The sequence below is a fragment of the Sorex fumeus genome, unplaced genomic scaffold, assembly GCF_029834395.1.
Source record: "Sorex fumeus unplaced genomic scaffold, SorFum_2.1 ptg000094l, whole genome shotgun sequence".
Lineage (NCBI taxonomy): Eukaryota > Metazoa > Chordata > Mammalia > Eulipotyphla > Soricidae > Sorex > Sorex fumeus.
In genome coordinates this window covers 3,233,030-3,253,876 of record NW_026606151.1, presented here as the reverse complement: position 1 = coordinate 3,253,876, position 20,847 = coordinate 3,233,030, and the positions used below count along the sequence as shown (strand labels likewise).

General features: G+C 50.2%; 1 protein-coding gene across 1 annotated transcript; it reads right to left on the bottom strand.

The window, feature by feature from the left end:
- Positions 1-237: 237 nt before the first annotated feature.
- Positions 238-20,631, bottom strand: PNPLA1 (patatin like phospholipase domain containing 1). Its single transcript, XM_056132125.1, has 7 exons — positions 20,464-20,631; positions 17,735-17,800; positions 14,987-15,196; positions 13,343-13,403; positions 7,603-8,146; positions 2,778-2,864; positions 238-367 (listed from the first exon to the last, which is right to left on the bottom strand). Exons 1-7 carry the CDS (start codon positions 20,614-20,616, stop codon positions 238-240), a joined length of 1,251 nt encoding a protein of 416 aa, XP_055988100.1. The 5' UTR covers positions 20,617-20,631.
- Positions 20,632-20,847: the final 216 nt, after the last annotated feature.

Genomic DNA, 20,847 nt, shown 5'->3' with positions numbered 1-20,847 from the left:
CCCCCCAAATCATCACAACAACATCAGCAGAGAGACGCAAAGGCTCTGATCTCCAGCCTGAAGGTCTTGGAAATCGGGCACTGAGTTTCATTCCTCTGCAGTCTCGCACTGACTGCAGAGTCGGGGGGTATCTGTGGGGTGTGCCTCTCACCAGACAGACACCCGCTGTCCCCTAACCTTCCTGCTGTCAGTCCCCAGAACTGCTCCTGACCCAAAGAGAAGAAATGAGAGCTGGGCTCACTGTGATTTGTTGCCTGTTTTTTTGGAGCGTGGATTTCTTGGGAATCCTTTTCTGGAGCCAGGGGTCTTTGGTTTGCTCTTCTTGAAGGCCTTGTCCACCCTGGGGGGGTCTTCAGCAGTGCTCTCCCTGGGTAGAGAGCAGGAAGCAGTTTGTTAATACCCAGTTTGGGGGTTCCCATGGGCCCAATTACGGAGATGGATGCCAGATGCTGTGGTTCTGTTTTTATTTATTTATATTTCTTTTTTATTTTTTTATTTTTGGGTCACTCCTGGCGATGCACAGAGGTTACTCCTGGCTCATGCACTCAGGAATTACTCCTGGTGGTGCTCGGGGAATGATATGGGATGCTGGGAATCGAACCTGGGTCAGCCATTGCAAGGTAAACACCCTACTTGCTCTGTTATCACTCCAGCCCCCCAGGATGCTGAGGTTCTGAACCTCGGCTGACATCAGCATTTCCCCGGGAACGTCTATCATGTCATCAATGACTTTTAGCTGAGTAATATCATTAATATCATGCAAACTAGTTAATCCTTTTTTTTCAAGTTTTTGGGGTAGGTATCAGGAATCAAACTCCAGTAGGCCACACATGCAAGGCAAGTGCTACCCAATGTACTATCTGTCTAGCCCCAGACTAGCCCATCTTTGTTTTAAAATTATTCTATTATTTATGTATTTATTTTTCTTTTGAGCCACACCCAGCAATGCTCAGGATTTACTCCCAGCTCTGTGCTCAGGAATCATTCTGGCAGGCTCAGGGGACCATATGGGATGCCGAGGATCAAACCCAAATGGTTTTGTGCAAGGCAAGTGCCCTCCCCACTATATTAGGATTCCAGTCCCCTGCGCTAGTCAATCTTTTGACATAGTTAACTTATTTTAACTCAGTTCAACAGGACAGTGACATATCAATGCAAAAAAAGTTTAAATTAGGTGACCAAATACATCATTTATGCAAGCCACAGAAGTGCTTTCAAAAACTTTCACAGTTAAAATAATGCTTAAAGAGGGCTGGAGAGATATCTCAAAAAGCCGGAGCACTTTGCACGTGGGCACCCCAAGGTTTGATTTCCCAATACTCCTTGGTCTCCTGGGGACAGTGATAGTGATCTCCAAGCACTGAGTCAGATGCAGCCTCTGCGCAATGCCAAGTACAGCCCAGAAACAAACAAGTAAATTATACACTTAATGGGAGAAGCAGCTCAGTATAAGATATGCTGTCCTCTGGAGTGCTCATAGCCACTGCCTGGGAGTCTTGCTTGAGTGAGAACTGAACCTGGTCATAGGACATCCCAGTCCTGCCAGGAGAGAAAAGGCGGAGAGTGGGGAGCCATGAAGTACCCCAGACCCACCCTCTGGTCTCCCAAAAGTGCATCCCCTGTAATCCAGCCAGCAAGAGAGCCTGAGTAATGTTGTTCCCAGGGAGCCATTAAACAACACAGCTCGGGTGCCAGAGCAATAGGACAGCAGGTTGGACATTTGCCTTTCAGGAGGCAGGCCCAGGTTTGAACCCCGGCATCCCATCTGGTCCCTGAGCTTACTGGGAATGATCCCTGAACGCAGAGTCAAGAATAAGCCCTGAGGGGCTGGAGTGATAGCACAGTGGGTAGGGCATTTGCCTTGCACGAGGCTGACCCTGGTTCAATCCCATGTGGTCCCCTGAGCACCGTCAGGAGTAATTCCTGAGTGCAGAACCAAGAGTAACACCTGTGCATTGCCGGATGTGACCCAAAAAGGAAAAAAAAAAAAAGAATAAGCCCTGAGGACCACGGGCTGTGGCCCCCAAATAAAAACAACAACAAAGTAAAATAAAATTTAAAAATTAAAAAAATACATATTGTGGGAGCCATAGACATAGTACAGTGGGTAAGTGTGTGCTCCATGGCATGCAGCCGATCTGGGTTCTATTTTCAGAACCACATAGGGCCCCCCCGACCCCCGCCAGGGGTGATTCCTGAGCACAGAGCCACAGTAAACTCTGAGCAGAGCCAAGGGTGGCCCAAAAAAGTAAAAAGCAAACAACAAAAAACAAAGCTCCCAGATCCTGTTGCTGATGAGGGCAAAGATAATAATCTATAATCCAGACAACTGATATGCATCATATGCATCATATGTTTCTAGAGACAGCTGACAAATAAAGCCACACGATTAAGCCCTCCTCTCATGCACATTGGAAATCATGAAGATCGAGGCAGGTCCTGGGGAGAGCCCCCATGGAGGCCATGTGGAGCCTCAAGCACGAGCTCCCTTCAACTGAGACATCACCCAAGAGAGAGAAGATGGGGGTGCACATCCCCTCAGTTCCCCCAGAGAAGGTGCCACCCAGGGAGCACAGCGGGGAGCTGCAGTGAGCCACAGTGACTGCATGCATGGGTCTGTGTTCCACAGAGAGAGAGAGAGGAGGGGGAGTCTGTGAGCTGAAGGGAGTGGCCAGACTCTATACCACGAAAGGGTCCCCGTGTTCCTCGGACAGCTAAAGTGATGGTGCAGGTCACTCCCCAGAGAGGGGAGAGTGTTGTCGGAAGGAGACACTCACGTGGCGGGAGGCTTGCTGGAAGCTTCCTTCCCGTTAGCCAGCTGCACAGAGCTCCTTGGGTCTGAAGAGGCCAGCGGGGCTACAGCCAAAAGAAAGAGACACGAGTGAGCCGGGTCAGGAGGCTGATCTAATCACCTCTGAGTTGACCACTGGAAGTGAGTGTGATTATTATTATTATTATTATTATTATTATTATTATTATTATCTGGCTAGAATGATAGCACAGCAGGTAAGGCGTTTGCCTTGCACAAGGCCAACCCGGTTTTGATTCCTCCATCCCTCTCGGAGAGCCCGGCAAGCTACCAAGAGTATCTCGTCCTCACGGCAAAGCCTGGCAAGCTACTGTGACATATTTGATATGCCAAACATAGTAACAACAAGTCTCACAATGGAGACACTACTGGGCCAGCTTGAGCAAATCGATGAACAACGGGAGGACAGTGCTACAGTGCTATTATTATCATTAGTTATTGCTATTATTATTATTATTATTATTACTTTATCACCATGAGATACAGAGTTATAAGGCTGATCATAGCCGGGTTGCAGTCACATAGTGTTCCAACATCCAATACTCCACCAGTGCACATTTCCCACCAACAATTCCCCCAGTTTCCCTCCTACCACACTCACCCCAGTCTGTCTCTATGGCAGGCACTTTCCTTCTTTCTCTACTCTGTCTCTGTCTGTCTCTGTCTCTGTCTCTGTCTCTGTCTCTGTCTCTGTCTCTCTCTCTCTCTCTCTCTCTCTCTCTCTCTCTCTGTCTCTCTCTCTCCCCTACCACCACCACTTTTGGGGCATATGGTTTACAATACAGATACTGAGAGGTTATCATGTTTGTTCCTTTATCTGTTTTCAGTTTTTTTTTCTTTTTGGGTCACACCCAGCAATGCTCAGGGGTTACTCCTGGCTTTGCACTCAGAAATTACTCCTGGCGGTGCTTGGGGGACCACATGGGATGCCGGGGATTGAACCCATGTCTGCTACGTGCAAGGCAAATGCCCTACCTGCTGTACTATCGCTCTGGCCCTCCAGCACTCTTATCCAGAGTGATCATTTCCAACTATCTTTGTCATGGTGGTCCCTTCTCTATCCCAGCTGCCTTCTCCCCGGGTGCCCTCCCGCACTGCCCAAAGCCCCAACAGCCACACCCACACCCCACAGCCTCCAGAATATAAATGACCCAGCTCCATAGCTTCACGGCTAATCTCAGAAGAGATGCCAAGCCAAAGAATCATCCCTGTACGTCTACAGCTCCTTACACGCGCAGCCGCATAACACCGCCAAATTCCACAATACTGGCAGCCCAGTAGGAACACAGCAAATTAGGTGGGAAGATAGCAGAGGAGGTCACTAAACTCAACAAGCAAAAACAGTAACGCAGAAGGCTCAACTAGCAGCACACGGCTCCATGAGTGCTTAGACAATGACTTGAATAACACCATTGTGAGATAGAATAATTTTCGCAAATTTTCTTTTACTGATAATTTTTTCTTTTACTGATATTTTTTGCTAATTCCATTTTCCATTTTGTTGTAACAATATAAAATATTCTGTGTCGGGGCTGGAGCAATAGCACAACGGGTAGGGCATTTGCCTTGCACACAGCCGACCTGAGTTCTATTCCCAGCATCCCATATGGTCCCCCGAGCACCACCAGGAATAATTCCTGAGTGCAGAGCCAAGAGTAACCCCTGTATATTGCCGGGTGTGACCCGAAAAGCATATAAATAAATAAATAAATAAATAAATAAAATATTCTGTGTCTGCTAAGGGGCAGCTTGGAGTAGTGGGAGGGAAGCTAGGGACAATGGTGGAGGGAAGGTCACACTGGTGATGGGATTGGTGTTGGAACATCAAAGGCACCAAACAACTATTATGAACAATTTTGTAAACCACGGGGTTTCAATAAAGTGAGAAAAAAATTAATGTAAAAAAATAAAAATAATGTTGAATTCATGTAAACGCTTCCACCTCTTCCTTTGGCAGCCTGCTGGCTAGCCCTGGCTCTCCCAGTGTACTCACAGCTCCTTTGTTCTTGGATCTTCTTAGGATGCTGGGTAGCACTACCATCTGGTCAGTAACAAAGCCATCACCGCCTGACACAGCACAGCCCCTCTGCGGTGGCTCCCACAGAGGGCTGGGGCAGTACCCACCCTCCCCCCCCCCCCCCACGAGTGGCTCAGCTGGAGCCCACGACAGGATTTCACTGATGAAAGCAGCAGCTGTACCCGCCTGAGCTGTCTGTGAGAAGCTGCCCTAGGCTTTGTCGGACTGTAGCAGCATCCCTGGTCTCTATCCACTAGGTGTCACCACCAGATGACCACGGAAACAGTTCACAGCCATTGTTAAACTAAGAATAAAACTGCACCCAGCTGCAAACTACCAGGATGTCTGTATCCACTATGAGGGAGGAAGACCAAGCCAGGACTCAGGGCTGATTGAGGACCCGATGGTGGTTATCTTTAGGCTTGAATATGAGTAACATAAGATATGAGTAACATAAAATATGAGTAACATAAAATATAAGGAACATGGGTCGGAGCCATAGTACATCAGGTAGGGCGTTTGCCTTGCACGATCCCCGGCATCCCATATGGCCCCCAAGCACCACCAGGAGTAATTCCTGAGTGCAAAGCCAGGAGGAACCCCTGAGCATTGCTGGGTGTGACCCAAAAAGAAAAAAAAAATTGAGGAATACGGGAACCATAGAGATAATACTGGGGTTAGAGCACTGGCCTTGCATGCCGCCAACCCTGGTTCCGACCCTAACACTACATATACTTGAGCACTGCAAGGAGTTATCTGAGCACAGAACCAGGAGTAAGTCCTGCGTATCACCAGAGGACCCTCAACAAAAAAAAAGAGTAACATAAAAGAAAAACATTTCACTTAGCAGAAATAGGAGAGCGTGTGAGACACTTTGATCAATGTTCTGACTCTGTGACCTGGTGCTTTGGCTTTCGTGTGACAAAATAGAAAATCACTATCACTGTCACTATCACCCCGTTGTTCATCAATTTGCTCGAGCGGGTGCCAGCGGACCCCTGGGGGTCCCCAGCACTGTCTGAACGGCACTGCATGCCCAGGTCCTAGCACTGAGCCCTCATCCAGGCTGGCTAAGAATTGCCATGGGAGTCCCAGGCCTCTTCAGCACCAATTAGAAGCCCCCTCCCCCAAATAATATACGTTGAAAGCTAGAAATCTTATTTGGAATATACATAATGGCCTCATAGTTTGGTGAGCTACAAGCGCATTTGTAGGTGCATAACCAAACTCTTGGATGTCTTATTGCTACAAACATTTGTAAGAGCTTGTTCTCAAACTCTATAGTTAATCCACCGTGATTGAGTAACAGAATTCCTGGCTGGCCCCAGTCCTCAGACCATTCTGAGCAGCACTGTCCTAGTTCAGAGACCTTCACAGTAAAAATCTCCAACAGGTCTCGAATGTGAATACGCAAAAGAATAACAATAAAGCTGGAGTTCTAAATCACAACAACCAAATGTAAAAAATGTATCTGTCAAGGAGACAAGCTGGGGGCTGGGGGCAGGGGACCAGAGGGTACTGACACTGGTGGTGAGACTGGTACTGGGACATAGTATGTCTAAAACTTTACTATGAATAACGCTGTAAATCACGGTGTCTTAATAAAAATAAATAAACATTTTAAAAAGAGGCACCTCAATAGGGCTGGAGAAAGAGCGCAGAAAGTAAGGCACTTGCCCTGCATCTAAACTGGATTTAGTTCTGACACCCCATGTGGTCCCCTGTGCCCTTCCAGGAGTGATCCATGAGCTCAGAGTCAGGAATAAGTCTTGAGCATCACAGAGCGTCACCCCAAAGTTACTGTACTGTACTGTACTGTCCTCCCGTTGTTCATCGATTTGTTCGAGCGGGCTCAGTAACGTCTCCATTGTGAGACTTGTTACTGTGTTTGGCATATCGAATACGTCACGGGTAGCTTGCCAAGCTTTGCCATGCAGATGAGATACTCTTGGTAGCTTGCCAGGCTCTCAGAGAGGGGCAGAGGAATCAAACTTGGGTCAGTCGGGTCAGTCTTGTGCAAGGCAAACGCCCTACCCACTGTGCTATAGCTCGAGCTCACCCCAAAATTTAAAAAAAAAATGATCACATGGAGGGCCTCTTAAAAGAGGCAGTTGAAGGGGCCAGAGGGATAGTACAGTGGGAAGGGCACTTTGTTTGTCCACCTGAGTTCCATCCTCGGCATCCCATATGGTCCTCTGAACCTAGCAGGAATGACCCCTGAGCACAGATTCAGGAGCAACCTGTGAGCACCACCAGATGTGACCCAAAACAAAAACAAACAATGATAATAAAGTATATAGCACTGTAGCACTGTCTTCCTGTTGTTCATCGATTTTGCTAGAGTGGGCATCAATAACATCTCCATTGTGAGACTTGTTACTGGTTTTGGCATATCGAGGGATGGAGGAATCGAACCTGGGTCGGCCACATGCAAGGCAAATGCCCTACCCGCTTGTACGTGTGTGTGTGTGTGTGTGTGTGTGTGTGTGTGTGTGTGTGTGTGTGTGTGTGTGTATCAAAGACAGCTTCTGTCACCCCTAGAGAATATGATTTAGTAGGTCTGAGGTCAGGCCTGATTTTCATTTCTGACGAGTTCTATAAAGGACCATACAGCATCGAGTACACTGCCCCTAGCGGTAGCCAGGCCTCATAGCAGCACAGACCTCCTAAAGCTATAACCTCCCCCAACACACTGTCAGTTCCCAGAGCGCTGCCCACTCGCTTGAGGGGGCTCCCGAATGGAGGAAGCAGTGAGATGCCCAAAGATTCCATACCTTGGGGCGGTTCGGAGCCCAGTTCCTCCACAGGCGGCTCTTCATGTGATGAAGGAGAACGTGAGGGCGATGCTTGAGATTTCCCCAGAACTGAACACCCCAAGGAGGGCCTGGATGATAGGGATGACTTCGAAGAGGGGGATCTGGGTGAGGGTCTAGTCGGCTGCTGTCCAGGTGTTGGGCTGGGTGGTGGGTGCACAGCTGGGACGGATGCAGGTGGCAAGGCAGTGGGAGACGGGGGTGGTGATGCAGCCTGTGATGGTACAGGTGAGGAGCCAGATGATTCCACAGGTGGGATCCGCTCACAGGTATGTTCAGGTGCCGGCACAGGTGGGGGCTCGGGTAGAGCGTGGTCACTCTCTCCTGCCCCTTTGGAAGAGCACTGTGCGTGCTGCTGTTCCGAGTCCTCCAGACTGGACTGCTCAGCCGGCGGGCTTTGCGGACTGCATTCAGGGCGCGCATTGCCCAGGGCGAGTTCTATCTGGCAGTACACTTCGACCCGAGGAAAAATCACTCTCTTGGAAGGAGAATCAAGGTACACTGCATCTAGGACGAACAAGAGCTCATGAGTGACATAACTGAGCTGTGGCATCAGCGTGGCGTTTGCCAAAAATACGGTTTTCCAAGTTACACTCATAAATAGAACGAGTGCTCTTTTATTTGCCTTTCTTTTACTTATTCATGTTTATACTGGTCATTGTGTGCTGGTCCATTCCTTCTCTGGATATATATTGAGCCCAAAATATTATTTTCCAAGTTACATTCACAAATAGGATGAGGGCTTTTTATTGGCCCTTCTTATTTAAATTTATACACAGTATTTGTGTGCTGGTTCACGCCTTCTCTGGATATAGATTGGGCATTGCTATGTACAGGCCAGGCATTAAAGGAAGCATGGAGGGGGGTGAAGAGAACAGAAACTGGTGTGATGGTTCCCGCCTCTTGGAGGCCATAAGTCTTACCTAGAGGGCAGTAAGCACCCCAATAATGATTTAACCAAGACGAGTGCTGGGTAGGAGAGGACTGGGTACCAGGCTAGAGGGATGCAGGGGAGACTTAATTAGGAGCACATCCCTGATACATTAGGGACGACATCTGAGCTGAGATCTGAAAGTCCAGCTGAGGCCAGGGGTGGTCAGGAAGGGCTGGAAGGTGCAGCACACACAGCCACAGATTCCAGGGAGCCCTGAGTCTCTGAGAGAGGTTACTGTGGCTTTGGCAGGGTGGGCAAATCAACAAATGCAAAGAGAGTCAACCCCATTAGTCATTTAGGAAGTCTAACCCAAATCACAATCAGATGCCACCACCAACCTACTGGAGTGCGTACAATTAAGAAGACCAACCACAACAAATGTCAGGGAGGATTTGGAGAAACTAGAATGCTCACCCACTGCAGGTGAGACGTAAAATGGTACAAAAACGTTAGCAACCCATTTGGCGGTTTCTTTAAAGTCCCTGTCACTGTCCTCCCATTGTTCATCGATTTGCTCGAGTGGGCCCGGGAACGTCTTTATTGTGACACTTGTTACTGTGTTTGGCATATCGAATATGTCACGGGTAGCTTGCCAGACTTTGCCGTGCAGGTGAGATACTCTCGGTAGCTTGCCAGGTTCTCCGAGAGGGGCGGAGGAATCAAACCTGAGTCCGCCAGGTCAGCCACTGTGCTATCGCTCCAACCGGTTTCTTTAAAAGTTGAGCTTTTTTTAAAAAAAAAAAAAGCTGAACATATATTCTGAGTACATGTCTTAGTTTAAATATATTCCAAATAAGTGATAAAAAATGTCAAAGACATAATCGTACATCTATGTTTATAGCTAGTCTATTCACAATAGCCAAGAGGTGGAAGCAACTCGGAGGCCATGAATGAATGAACAAATCAAGAAACTATGGTAGAAGAGCCAGCATGACCCCACTTACATAAGGTTACCTAAGGGGGTGAAACTCACAGAAGCAGAAAGGGGAATAGTGGTTGCCACAACCCAGGGAGAGGCAGTAAAGGAAACTGTTGAAACAGGCAGGAGCTGGAGCAATAGAACAGTGGGTAGGGTGTTTGCCTGGCAGGTGGCCAACCAGGATTCAATCCTCAGCATCCCATAAGGTCCCTCAAGCACGACCAGGAATAATTCCTGAGTGCAGAGCCAGCAGTAACCCCTGAGCATCACCGGGTGTGACAACCCCCCCTCAAAACACCCCCAAATAAAAAAAAAGGAATGGACATACAGTCTCGCAAGATTTAAAAAAGTTCTGGAAATTGATTGCATGTGAGTGTACTCAATGCAACTGAAATATGCATCTAAAGTGGTTAAAATGATATTTAGAAGATCTAAGAAAGATAGTACAGCAGGTAAGGCACTTGCCTTGCACACCACTGACCTGGGTTCAATCCCCAGGACCCCACATTGTCCCTCAAGCTGTACCAGGAGTGAACTGTGAGCACAGAGCCAGGAGTAAGCCCTGAGCACCACTGGGTGTGGTCCCAAGCCAAAAATGATATTTTGTACTTCCTTACCACAATATTAGGCATGCTCTAAAAATTTATATATGGGGGGCTGGAGAGATAGCACAGCGGGTAGGGCGTTTGCCTTGCACGCGGCCAACCCGAGTTCGATTCCCAGCATCCCATATGGTCCCCTGAGCACCACCAGGAAGTAACTCTTGAGTGCAGAGCCAGGAGTAACCCCTGTACATCGCCAGGTGTGACCCAAAAAAACAAGACAAAAAAATTACATATACAGATATGTAACTTAAGTTATATAATATATTTGAGCATTATATGTAAAACATACCTCTTCCATATGTGATCTTGTCATTCTATTCCTAGGTAATTATCCCAGAAATCAGAGCAATATATCCATACAAAATCCCATAAATAAGTGTTTTTAACCATTTTACTTGCAATTGCCCCTAGCTGGGTACAAGCCCAGAAACAGGGGAGGGTACCTGTGAACTGCGGCAGATTTACACAACACAACGGAGACTAGAATGAACTATTCACACCATGCAGTGACCTGGTTGGGTCTCAAACAGTGATACTGAGTGAGGACTGCAGACCAAAAAGCACAGAAAGATCCCACTTCCCAAAATAATCTGGAAATGGACAGATTAATCTAAAAGGACAGGAAGTAATTGGGATCGAATGGACATGGGGCAGCCACCCTGAGGGTTGGTGGGAGCAGTCGTGGAAGCAATCTTGAAGAGGCAGATAAAGCCTGTGGATTGTTCATTCTCTTACTGGAGGGGCAGGTTTCACCGTGTGTGTGTGTGTGTGTGTGTGTGTGTGTGTGTGTGTGTGTGCAGACCTGAGAAGGAGGCAGAGAGGGAGGAAGGAGGGAAAGCAGGTGCATATTGAGATGCTGGATCATTTCGAGGTGCATCCTCTGCTCTCCAACGCCCGTGTTGGAATGTGAACATTCAAGCACACCAGGAGCAGGGCCCTTCCCCTTGGCAGAGGCTGCTGCGGGAGGCAGAAGGTGGAGAGGGTGGCAGGCAGATGCCAGCCTTTCGACGGGAGGGGAAGGACAGTGCCAGGACAGCTGAGAGTTGTGGGTGACGCCCTGGCAGTTTCCTGATCCCCGGAGAGCCTGGGGTTTGGCAGTGCACTGGCACAAGCTGGCATCTGTTCCCAGGTGAGGACGGAAGGTCAGCTCTGGGCGCGCTGCAGGCAGTTCTCAGGACATGTCTGAACAACCCACCTCCTGCCCCGTCGTCTGGCGTTGGGAGAAAACTCCAGCCCTGCCCAACCCAGGAGGCTTGAGGTGACCAACTGGGAACAGCACCGAGCAGCCCTGGCACCTGGCCGAGGGGCAGGCTGGCAGCTGACAGCCGAGCACGAGGTGCCAGCTGCCTGCTGGGTGGGTTGGTTCCAGCTGGAGGGGCTCCAGGCGTGGAACAGCCACCGGCCTCCAGAGACGCCCCATTCTTCAGTGGGTGCCGGAAATGCCACCATTAATTGGCCTTTCATCCCCCTGACATGCCCACATCCGCAAAGGACACAGGAGTGGGCAAGGGGGAGAGGACACGGGATAGGGCACGGGGACCCTCCCCAGGGTGGGAGGGAGGCTTATGCTACATGGGAGAGACCAGAGATCCCTAACAACCTTCCCAGAGTTTGCCCCAGAGGAAGAGGAAGGAAAATGGCACAGGGGAATGAGAGAAATGGGGAAAAGTCAGAGTGGAGGGGAGGGGGGTCTCCAGGGACTTGGTGTTGTTGCAAAATTCAAGTCCCAAGTCATGGGTCCCCAAGTCTCATCTACACCATCCCTGGGGAAAGTGTAGAGAGGACCCCCCTCCCCCAGCTGCTAGCTGAACGTCCCCCAGGCTCTAATCCTCACCCCATTCCCTGAGCTGTTTTCACAGCTGTCTAAACACGGAGGTGAGGTGCTATGGGGAGAATCCAGTTAGGAGGGTTGATCCTGCAGAGAAGAGGGGGCGGCGTAGACCACGCCTGGCTAGGATAAAGCACTCCAGGCCTCTGTTAGTGCTCCCCAGCCCTGAGCATGGTGCTATTCCTCAGAGTAAAACACACCAGTGGGTCCCATGATCAACGCCCCCCTCCCCACTTTCAGGTGAGAAACGTGGAGACCCCCAGAGATAAGTGACCTCTCAACATCACGGTGTGCTGGGAATCAGATTAAACCCTTTTTAACTGAATAGGAAACCAAGACTTAGGCAAGAATAGGCAGTTCCCTGAGCTCACCGGGCTTAGGGCTAAGGGCTTCCCCACCAGAAAGGAGACCAGGGAACAGGCAAGAGAGGTCGGACTGCAGGTAAGGAGCTTGCCTTGCACAGGGTCCCCCCGGGTTTGACCCCACCCAACACCACGAGTTCCCCCAAGAATGAACCCTGAGCACAGAGCCAGGAGTAAGCCCTGAGCATTGCTGATCCAAAACCTGTTCCCTCCCCGCAAAAAAAAAAAAAAAAAAAAAAAGAGCCAGGAAAAGGGGACAAGAGGATTTTGAGAAAGCAGGAAACCGTTTGGAAGAAAACTAGATGAGAATACATCTGAGGGTGGAAAAGTGCACTATAACCCTTTCCTCTCATTCGCGAAGGCTTTTCTTCCACTTACACAATTCCACCACAGCCGTGCTTATGATGGTGATTATTCTGAACCTGGGAGAAATGATCTAAGCTTTTCCTCTGACTACGGGGGAACATTCTGCAACTGTCCCCAAAGACCACGGCAAAGACCATACAGCGATGCAGAAAAGGCTCCCACATCCCATAGCCATCCTTCACCCAGCAGTTCCTCTTTCCCTGGAAGTAAGTTCCAGGAACTCATTTTCAATAAGGAGCATCTAATTTTCTCTACTTGTAATGAAGCTGTTGCCCCCCCCTCCAGAAGTTAGTGTGTGATGCATGCGTGTCCTTCCTTCCACCTTGACCTCACAGTGAGGTCTGGGTACCCAAGTTCCCAACCAGCCTCTCGTCTATGGCCCGTGTGCCTGATGATAAATTTGTCATGTCTAGTTCTATATCAACAATATGGTTTGATTAGAGAGAAACCTATTTGCATAAGTGCTTTAAGCTTTTATCCTGCCCCACTCCCCAGAGTCTAAACTGGGGGTACAGTGTTTTGGCCACAATGCAAGCTAGCAGGTTCCTGGTGCTCCTGGGTGAAGGGTCTTTCCAGCTCACAAATTGGGAGGGTGGGGGGAGGGGAAGGCTTCTCTTCTCAACCCTCTACTTCCTGTTTTTGTCCCGCCTCCACTGTTCCCCTTCCTGGGGGCTCCACATGGTACTTACTCAGCCGCCTCAAGTATGAAACAGCATCTTCATACCCTCGGTAGTAGTAATTGTGCAGGATCTGTAAGGTGGGACCAGCAGGGGGCGTTACTAAGGCTGCAGCCAGAGAGGGGGCACGGTCACTTCACCCAGAACGCTGTGTCCATCACACTCGAGTTTGGTTTAATCTGCCCATACAAGGTTCCAAGCCCCGCTCTCTACCAGCAAGGAGATATGGTTCATGGTCTTGCATCCGCAGCAAAGCTGCATCCGGGTCTTAAGCCATCAGCAAGAGTTGTTCAGGCCCCTTCACCCACTGCCTGCTGGGTGGGGATGGTTGAGATGTTTAGGATAGAACCAAAGAAGGGGCCTTTGGGCTCTGTGAAAAGCAGAGCTTGGAGACTGGCTCAAGCTCCAGCTCAGCCACTTAGGGACTGTATAGGTTCTGAAAATGTAGCCTCTCGCAGCCTCAACTATGCTATCTGTTAAATGGGAATAATCATAGTAAAGGGAAAATAATCGTAGATAAGCTGGAGAACCACAAAGCCTTTTTTCCTGAGGGTGAGAGAGGGAACAGGTTGGACTTTGAAGACCAAAAAAGTCTGTCACACTTTTCCTCCTTCCCTTTCTCCTCCTGCTTCTCCATCTCCTTTCTTTTCCTTTTTCTTATTTTAATCCCGGTAGCACTGTATCACACTGTATCACTGTCATCTGTTGTTCATCAATTTATTACAGCAGGTGCCAGTAACATTTCCATTCGTCCTAGCCCTGAGGGTTTTTTTGTTTTTTATTTTATTTTATTTTTGCTTTTTTTGGTCACACCCAGCGATGCTCAGGGGTTACTCCTCATTCTGCACTCAAAAATTACTCCTGGCAGTGTTCGGGGGACCATATGGGATGCTGGGAGTCGAACCCGGGTCGGCTGAGTGCAAGGCAAACGCCCTACCCACTGTGCTATTGCTCCAGCCCCTGCTAGCCCTGAGATTTTAGCAGCCTCTCCTTACTCGTCTTTCTCAATGCTGCCGTATTGGAGGCTCTTTCGGGGTCAAGGAAGTGAGACTGTCTTTGTTACTGTCTTTGGCATATCGAACGCGCCATGGGGAGCTTGCCAGGCTCTGCCAATAGCACTTTAAAATGAAAAGTCCCACACCAGAGAGATAGCTCAATGGGCTGAGCCCCTGCTTTGCCTCTGAGAGGCCCAGGTTTGATTCCTCGCACCACATGGTCCTCTGAGCACTGCCAGGGGTTGAGTCCCCTTACTCCTCCCCCACAAAAAAAAATCCCACAAGAATAAATACCTATTGGGGAAGCCCATTCTTAGCTCAGATTGTACGAGTGCAAGCACAGGTAAGAGCAACCGGCAGCCTCATTTGCTGAGCTCCACTCAGGTAGCGGGGTAGCTCCCCACTTCCGGTGCTTCTGCCCTCCCCTCTCCTCAGGACCAACAAAACAGAGGCTAGGGATGCTCCAGGAACTTGCTCAAAGCCTCACAGAGGGCAGGCAGCAAGGCAGGACACAGGTGAACATTTCAGGGATCATTTGAGGGGGGGGGCCCGAATGGAACTCAGTGGCCGCAGTTGGGCTCCCCCCCTCCACCTACATTGCTGTCCCCTCCTCGCCCGACTGCCCCTGGCCCCCATCTCCCAGAGCGCTCCTGCCTCTCACCACCAGGTCCGGAGGGAAGAGCGCGTGGGTCATCCTGGCGATGTTCTCCAAGGAGAACTGGAAGGAGAAGTTGAACATGCGGAAGTCGTTGAAGATGGCCGGGCAGTCGCGGGGGCAGATGTCTTGCTGGCCGCTGAAGGTGGAGATGGTGATGCAGTCGGTCCAGAAGGAGCAGGGCTGCATGCCCGTGAAGCCCCCGTCGATGTACCGCTGTTGGGGGGTGAGGGTGCAAGACACGCTCAGCTGGCGTCTCGGATGGAAGCACAGGGGCAAGCCCTGACATGATGGTGTTCCCAATGCACACCTAACCCAGTGCTCAGAACCTGTACCATGCTCCCCTACACACACACACACACACACACACACACACACACACACACACACACACACAGACACGCCTCCCCTAACCATCTTGAGAGCACTGGGGCCAGGGCACCTGGCTCTAGAGAAACAGGAGAACGAGCTCCAGTCCCTGCCTGTTGAGGGGGGCTGGGGAACAGAGGGCTCCCCCATCCTTTGCAGAAGACGGACTCGGAGAAGCGTGCAGGACACAACATGCTTCCCCCACCCAAGACTGCCACATGCAAGCTGCCTTCCTTGGCTGTAGCCAGGCAGCCCCACCCGCTACAGAACCCCGCACCGACCACCATCTATCCAATGTCCTTTTCCTGCTGGGGACTTCCGTTTCCTCAACTATAAACAAAGTCAACATATGCTGATGAGACAAAAAAGAATCTCGGAACCAAGCAGCTCGCTTCAGAGATGCTTATGAACTTTGCACCAGGACTTTGCCCATCTCAGCAGGGGGTCCCAGACGGGAACAGGCATTGTCCTTCCACCTGTCCCCTAGGAATTCTGGTGGCCAACATCTTCCAGAACCCAGTGAAAAGCCCAGGAACTCAGGATTAGTGATGGCAAACTCTAGACCTCATGGGATAGGGGATGGGCCGGTCCTTCTCATCTCCCCACCCGCCACGAACTGCCTCCAGTGACTATTTAAGCTCATTAATGGCCAAGATCCAGAGATGTACAAAAGAAATCTCAGAACCAAGCAGCTCGCTGCAGAGATTTCTCCAAATCCTAATTATCTAAAATTTTAGATTTCTAGGAGCACGCGGAGAGCGGCCGTGTGACTTCCTATGTTATTCATAGTGGGCAATACAAATAAATTATCTAGCATCTGCCTGTTAGGCAGGTTTGAGTGCTGGTGGAAAATTCAAAATAATGGTGGTGGGAAGGTGTGATGGTGGTGGGACTGGTGTCGAAATATTGAATGCAATCCATTCTTGTTAGCAACATTATGAAAGTGGAAAAAAAATACTGATCTTCTCACCATCGACTGTGACAAACATGCCACTGACACCTACAGGGTTGCTAACTAGTAGCTGGGTCTGATTTTCTCTGTCTAAAATGAGGAGGGAGGGGTAGCTAGAGTGATAGCACAGCAGGTAAGGTGTTTGCCTTGCACGCTGCTGACCTGGGTTCGATTCCCAGCATCCCATATGGCCCCCCCAAGCACCGCCAGGAGTAATTCCTGAGTGCAGAGCCAAGAGTAACCCCTGTGCATCGCCGGGTGTGACCCAAAAAAAGAAAAAAAATTAAAATTAAAATTAAACGAGGAGGGGGGTGGTCAGACCCTCCTGCTCAGAGTGGCATCATCTGAAGCTAGAGGCACAGAACCCCAGTCCCACCACGCCCCCAGCCCCATCCACCTACTGGATGGGAATTTGTATCCTTTTCCAGACCTCCAAGTGCTTCATGGACAGTTAGAGGCTGGGCAGGCTGGGCCTCATTGGCCTACACAGTCCCGACATTCAAGGTTTCAGGACTGACATTTCAAGGTCATTTTGTTGTTGTGGCTATTAATGTTTGTTTGGGGCCACCCCCAGCAGTGATCAGGGCTTACTCCTAGCTTGGCACTGAGGGATCACTCCTGGTGGTGCTCAGGTGGCCATATGGGATGCTAGGGATCAAAATTAGGTTGGCCACATGCAAGGCAAGAGGCCTACCTGCTGTCCTATCTCTCTGGCTTTCAGGTCCTTAATTTAACTCCGTCAGGTCTAGGGTACCAGCACCTGTCCATCCCATTAAATATTTCTGCTTGTGTGGAGTTTTTCTTGGTTTTGTTTGTTGTTGTTGCTGTTGTTGTTGTTGTTTGTATCTGTGCCACAGCAATGCTCAGGAGTTGCTCCTGGCTCAACACTCAGGAATTACTCCTGGTGGTGCTCGGGGGATCATATGGGATGTCAAGGATTGAATCTGGGTCTGCTGTACCCACTGTACTATCTCTCCAGCCCCTGTTTGTTTCACTGTGTTTGAAGGCCATATTCAGCTGTGTTCTGGACTTACTCCTGGTTCTTCACTCAGGGATCATTCCTGGTAGGCTCAGGAGACTACAAGGGATGCCGGGAATCAAATCCGGGTCAGCCACACGCAGACCAAATGCTTTATCCACAATACTATTTCACACTCCCTGCCCCCTATACCCCAATAGAATCTTGATATACTGAACTCAGTAATGTGTGTCTGGATGCAGAGATAAGCACAACCCTGGCTGTTAGTTCATTTGAAAGCCCCAGAAATGTATCTGCACTGGAAATTCTGGGTGGAAGACACAAGACCTCTCCCATTGTTCCAATGCCTTCTCAGACCACTCCTCTGTTCTCCCAGATGTGGGTTCCAAAGCTCCAAGGAACCCTTGGACCCCAACTCACCACCCCCCATGCCACACCCTGCTGAGACACTCACCACGCCACGGTAGGTTGGGGGGATGATACCACAATAGACAGGGACGAAACAGCTGCAGTACAGTGCCTGTGGGGAGAGACGGTGCTAAGTAGCTGAGGCCTGAACGCTGGACAGGAAAGTTGCATCCATCCAGGCCTCTGGGCCCCTGATGACCTGAATCCTTAACCCCAAGATGAAGGCACGGCCCTGGGAGCAAGGTGTCAAGTTCAATTCTTGCCCGGTCCTAACTAGCTGGTGTTTCAGAAACCTCCAGGTTCAGCCTGGGCCTGATGGTCCAGCTTTTATTTTAGCATTGTTACTGTGTTTGTCATTGTTATTTGCAGTGCTAGGGATCGAACCCAGGGTCTCACACATGCGAGACAAGACAGTTACATTCCTCTTTTCTCATATCCCAGATTTAAAGGGAGAGAGGGGGGCTGGAGTGATAGCATAATGAGTAGGGCATTTACCTTGCACGCAGCCAACCCTGGTTTGATTCCCAGCATCCCATATGGTCCCCAAGCACTTCCAGGAGTAATTCCTGAGTGCAGAGCCAGGAGTAGCCCCTAAGCATCGCTACGTGTGACCCAAAAAATGAAAAAAAATAAGGCGGGGAGAGGGACTGAATGATGTCCCTTCTAGCACCAAGTTCCCACGAATCCAAGGAGATTCAACAATTTTGTCTTTGTTTGGGGGCTACACCCAGCAATGCGCAGGGCTTACTCCTGGCTCGGTGATCAAGGATCACTCCTGGGGATACTCCAAGGGGACCAAAAAGGCATGCCAGGGATCCAAATCAGGTTGGTTTTCAACCGCTGTACTATTCCAGGGTCTGGGTTCAATGATCTGAATCCGCATCTGTTCTGGGGTCACAGTGGGTGAGAGACCCTCCCCAGGGTATGCTCCAAGAGGAGGAGGAATCAAGTAGGGGAACAGACCTTGAACACAAGGGCTGTAGTAAAGGCGTGCATGATGGAGCAGGCTGGTGATGAGGGAAGGATGCCCAGCAGGAGTGATTGGATGCTGATGGAGCAAGCGAAGTTGTGTGGGAAGAAGGAAGAGCAAGTCAGGCAGAGGACACAGCTGGTACAGAGCCACAGAGGCTGGCTTAGTGGGTGTTTTGGTAGAGATCAGTAGAGGTGGGAGGTGGAGGAATGAGCAGGGTGCTAACCCCAGCGGGCTCTGAGGTGGGTGCAGGAGGTGTCTACGGCCTCCACCTAATCATCCCCCACCCTGGATCATGTCCAGGCCAGTGGGCTGTGAGAATGGGGTGAGCTGCAGAGTCTTGTAGTCCAAACCCGTCATCCTGGGCTGGAGACAACTCAACAGTCTAGAGCACATGCTTTGCATGCAAGTGGCCTGAGTTCCATCCCCAGCACCACACAGTGCTCCAAGCACAGAAACACGAGTGACCCCTGAGCACCACTGGGTGTAGCCCCAAGACAAACAGACAAAACACCCTTTTAGAAGGAGCCAGAAAGACAGCACTTTTTTTTCTTTTTGGGTCACACCCGGCGATGCACAAGGATTACTCCTGGCTCATGCACCCAGGAATAATTCCTGGTGGTGCTTAGGGGACCATATGGGATGCTGGGAATCAAACCTGGATCGGCCGCGTGCAAGGCAAATGCCCTCCCATTGTGCTATCACTCCAGACCCAAGAAAGCAATTTTGTTTGTTTGTTTGTTTGTTTGAACCACACTTGTCCATACTCAGGCTTACTCCTGGATCTGTATTCAGGGTTAACGCCTAATGGGGCTTGAGGAATTATATGGAATGACAGTAGGCAAACCTGGGTCGACCATGTGCAAGGCAAACACCCCTATACTATCACTTTGGCCCAACCCCCCACCTTTAAAGAAATACTTTAAAACTCTGTTCTGGAAGAAAGTCGGGCATACCCAGGGCACTCCAGTAATAACAACTCTTAGCTGGGGTCAGGTATATATTACAACCATAAAACACTTGTCTGGAAAGCATGCGGCATTGGGTTCAATCCAGGGCTCTGTAAATAAAAATAATAGCTAAAATTTATGTTAATTTACTTAGAACAGTGCCCTGAAAGCACACTTTCCGCAGAAACAACCATTTAATGAGAATACAGTTATCAAGGGTCACTGAACTTGAGCAGGACGAGGGGACCATTCCATAAAGGCGGTGGAATCCTGGGCAGACACTGCAGCCCAGCCCTGGAGGGCCCTAAAGAAAACTAGGGACCACTGTGGGTCACACCGAGACTTCTGAGAAGCCCCAGGGTTGGCACAAAGAGCAGGGCAAAGTCAAAGGAGGGGCTAAGCCCGTGGGTCTGAAGTACTTCGGATGGCGAGCACCTCGGTGCACGGTGGGTTTCTCTGTGTCAGAATCTTCTGAACAGGTGCCTGACACAGAGACAAGGCAAAAGGAAAAGGAGTGAGCTAGGAAAGCAGAAAACAACAAGAAGGAAAGGAGGCAAACGGAACACTGTCAAGAAAAGCAGGAATAGGATCTTTCAGGACTCTCTCATCTCTAGCAGCTTCCCAGAACTCAGCCCTGGTCATCCTATCCCAACTCCAGACAGCATCTGGCCTCTGACTCCACCCCCTCAAGGACCCGCCCACCAAGACCACGCCCCTCCTTGACTCCGCCCCCAGCCAGCCAATGCCCTGCCCCCGACTCCGCCCCTTCCTGGGCTCTGTCCAAAGGCTGGACCCCGCCCCTACCTCCGGGCCCCGCCCTCCTCTGCAGGTCCACCCACCGGCCCACTCCCTTGCCTCGATGAGCTCCTCCTTTGACCTGAACTCTGAAACCACCACGCTCTCTCCGTCTTCCAGTCGGGTGAGGCTCACGTGGAGCTTCCCGGTGGCCGCCTTGTAGGAGTCCTCAGGCAGAACCCGGTACAGAAACTGCCTCATCATCTGCACCATCTTGCAGGACGGGGCCAAAGGTCCCAGGAAGGACTTCTTCACCTCGGCCACTCCCACGTTGAGCATCCGGAGATACTCGTCTGTGGGGAAAGCAAAGTGGAGCAGGTGGTCAGCAGTGGTCAGGCAAGGTCAATGCAATTCCATTCTACCACTAACAAGGGGGGAAGCCAGGAATCCATCTGTCACCTGTGTGCAGCAGAAAAGCAAAGCTGAGAACAGTGAGGTAACTGG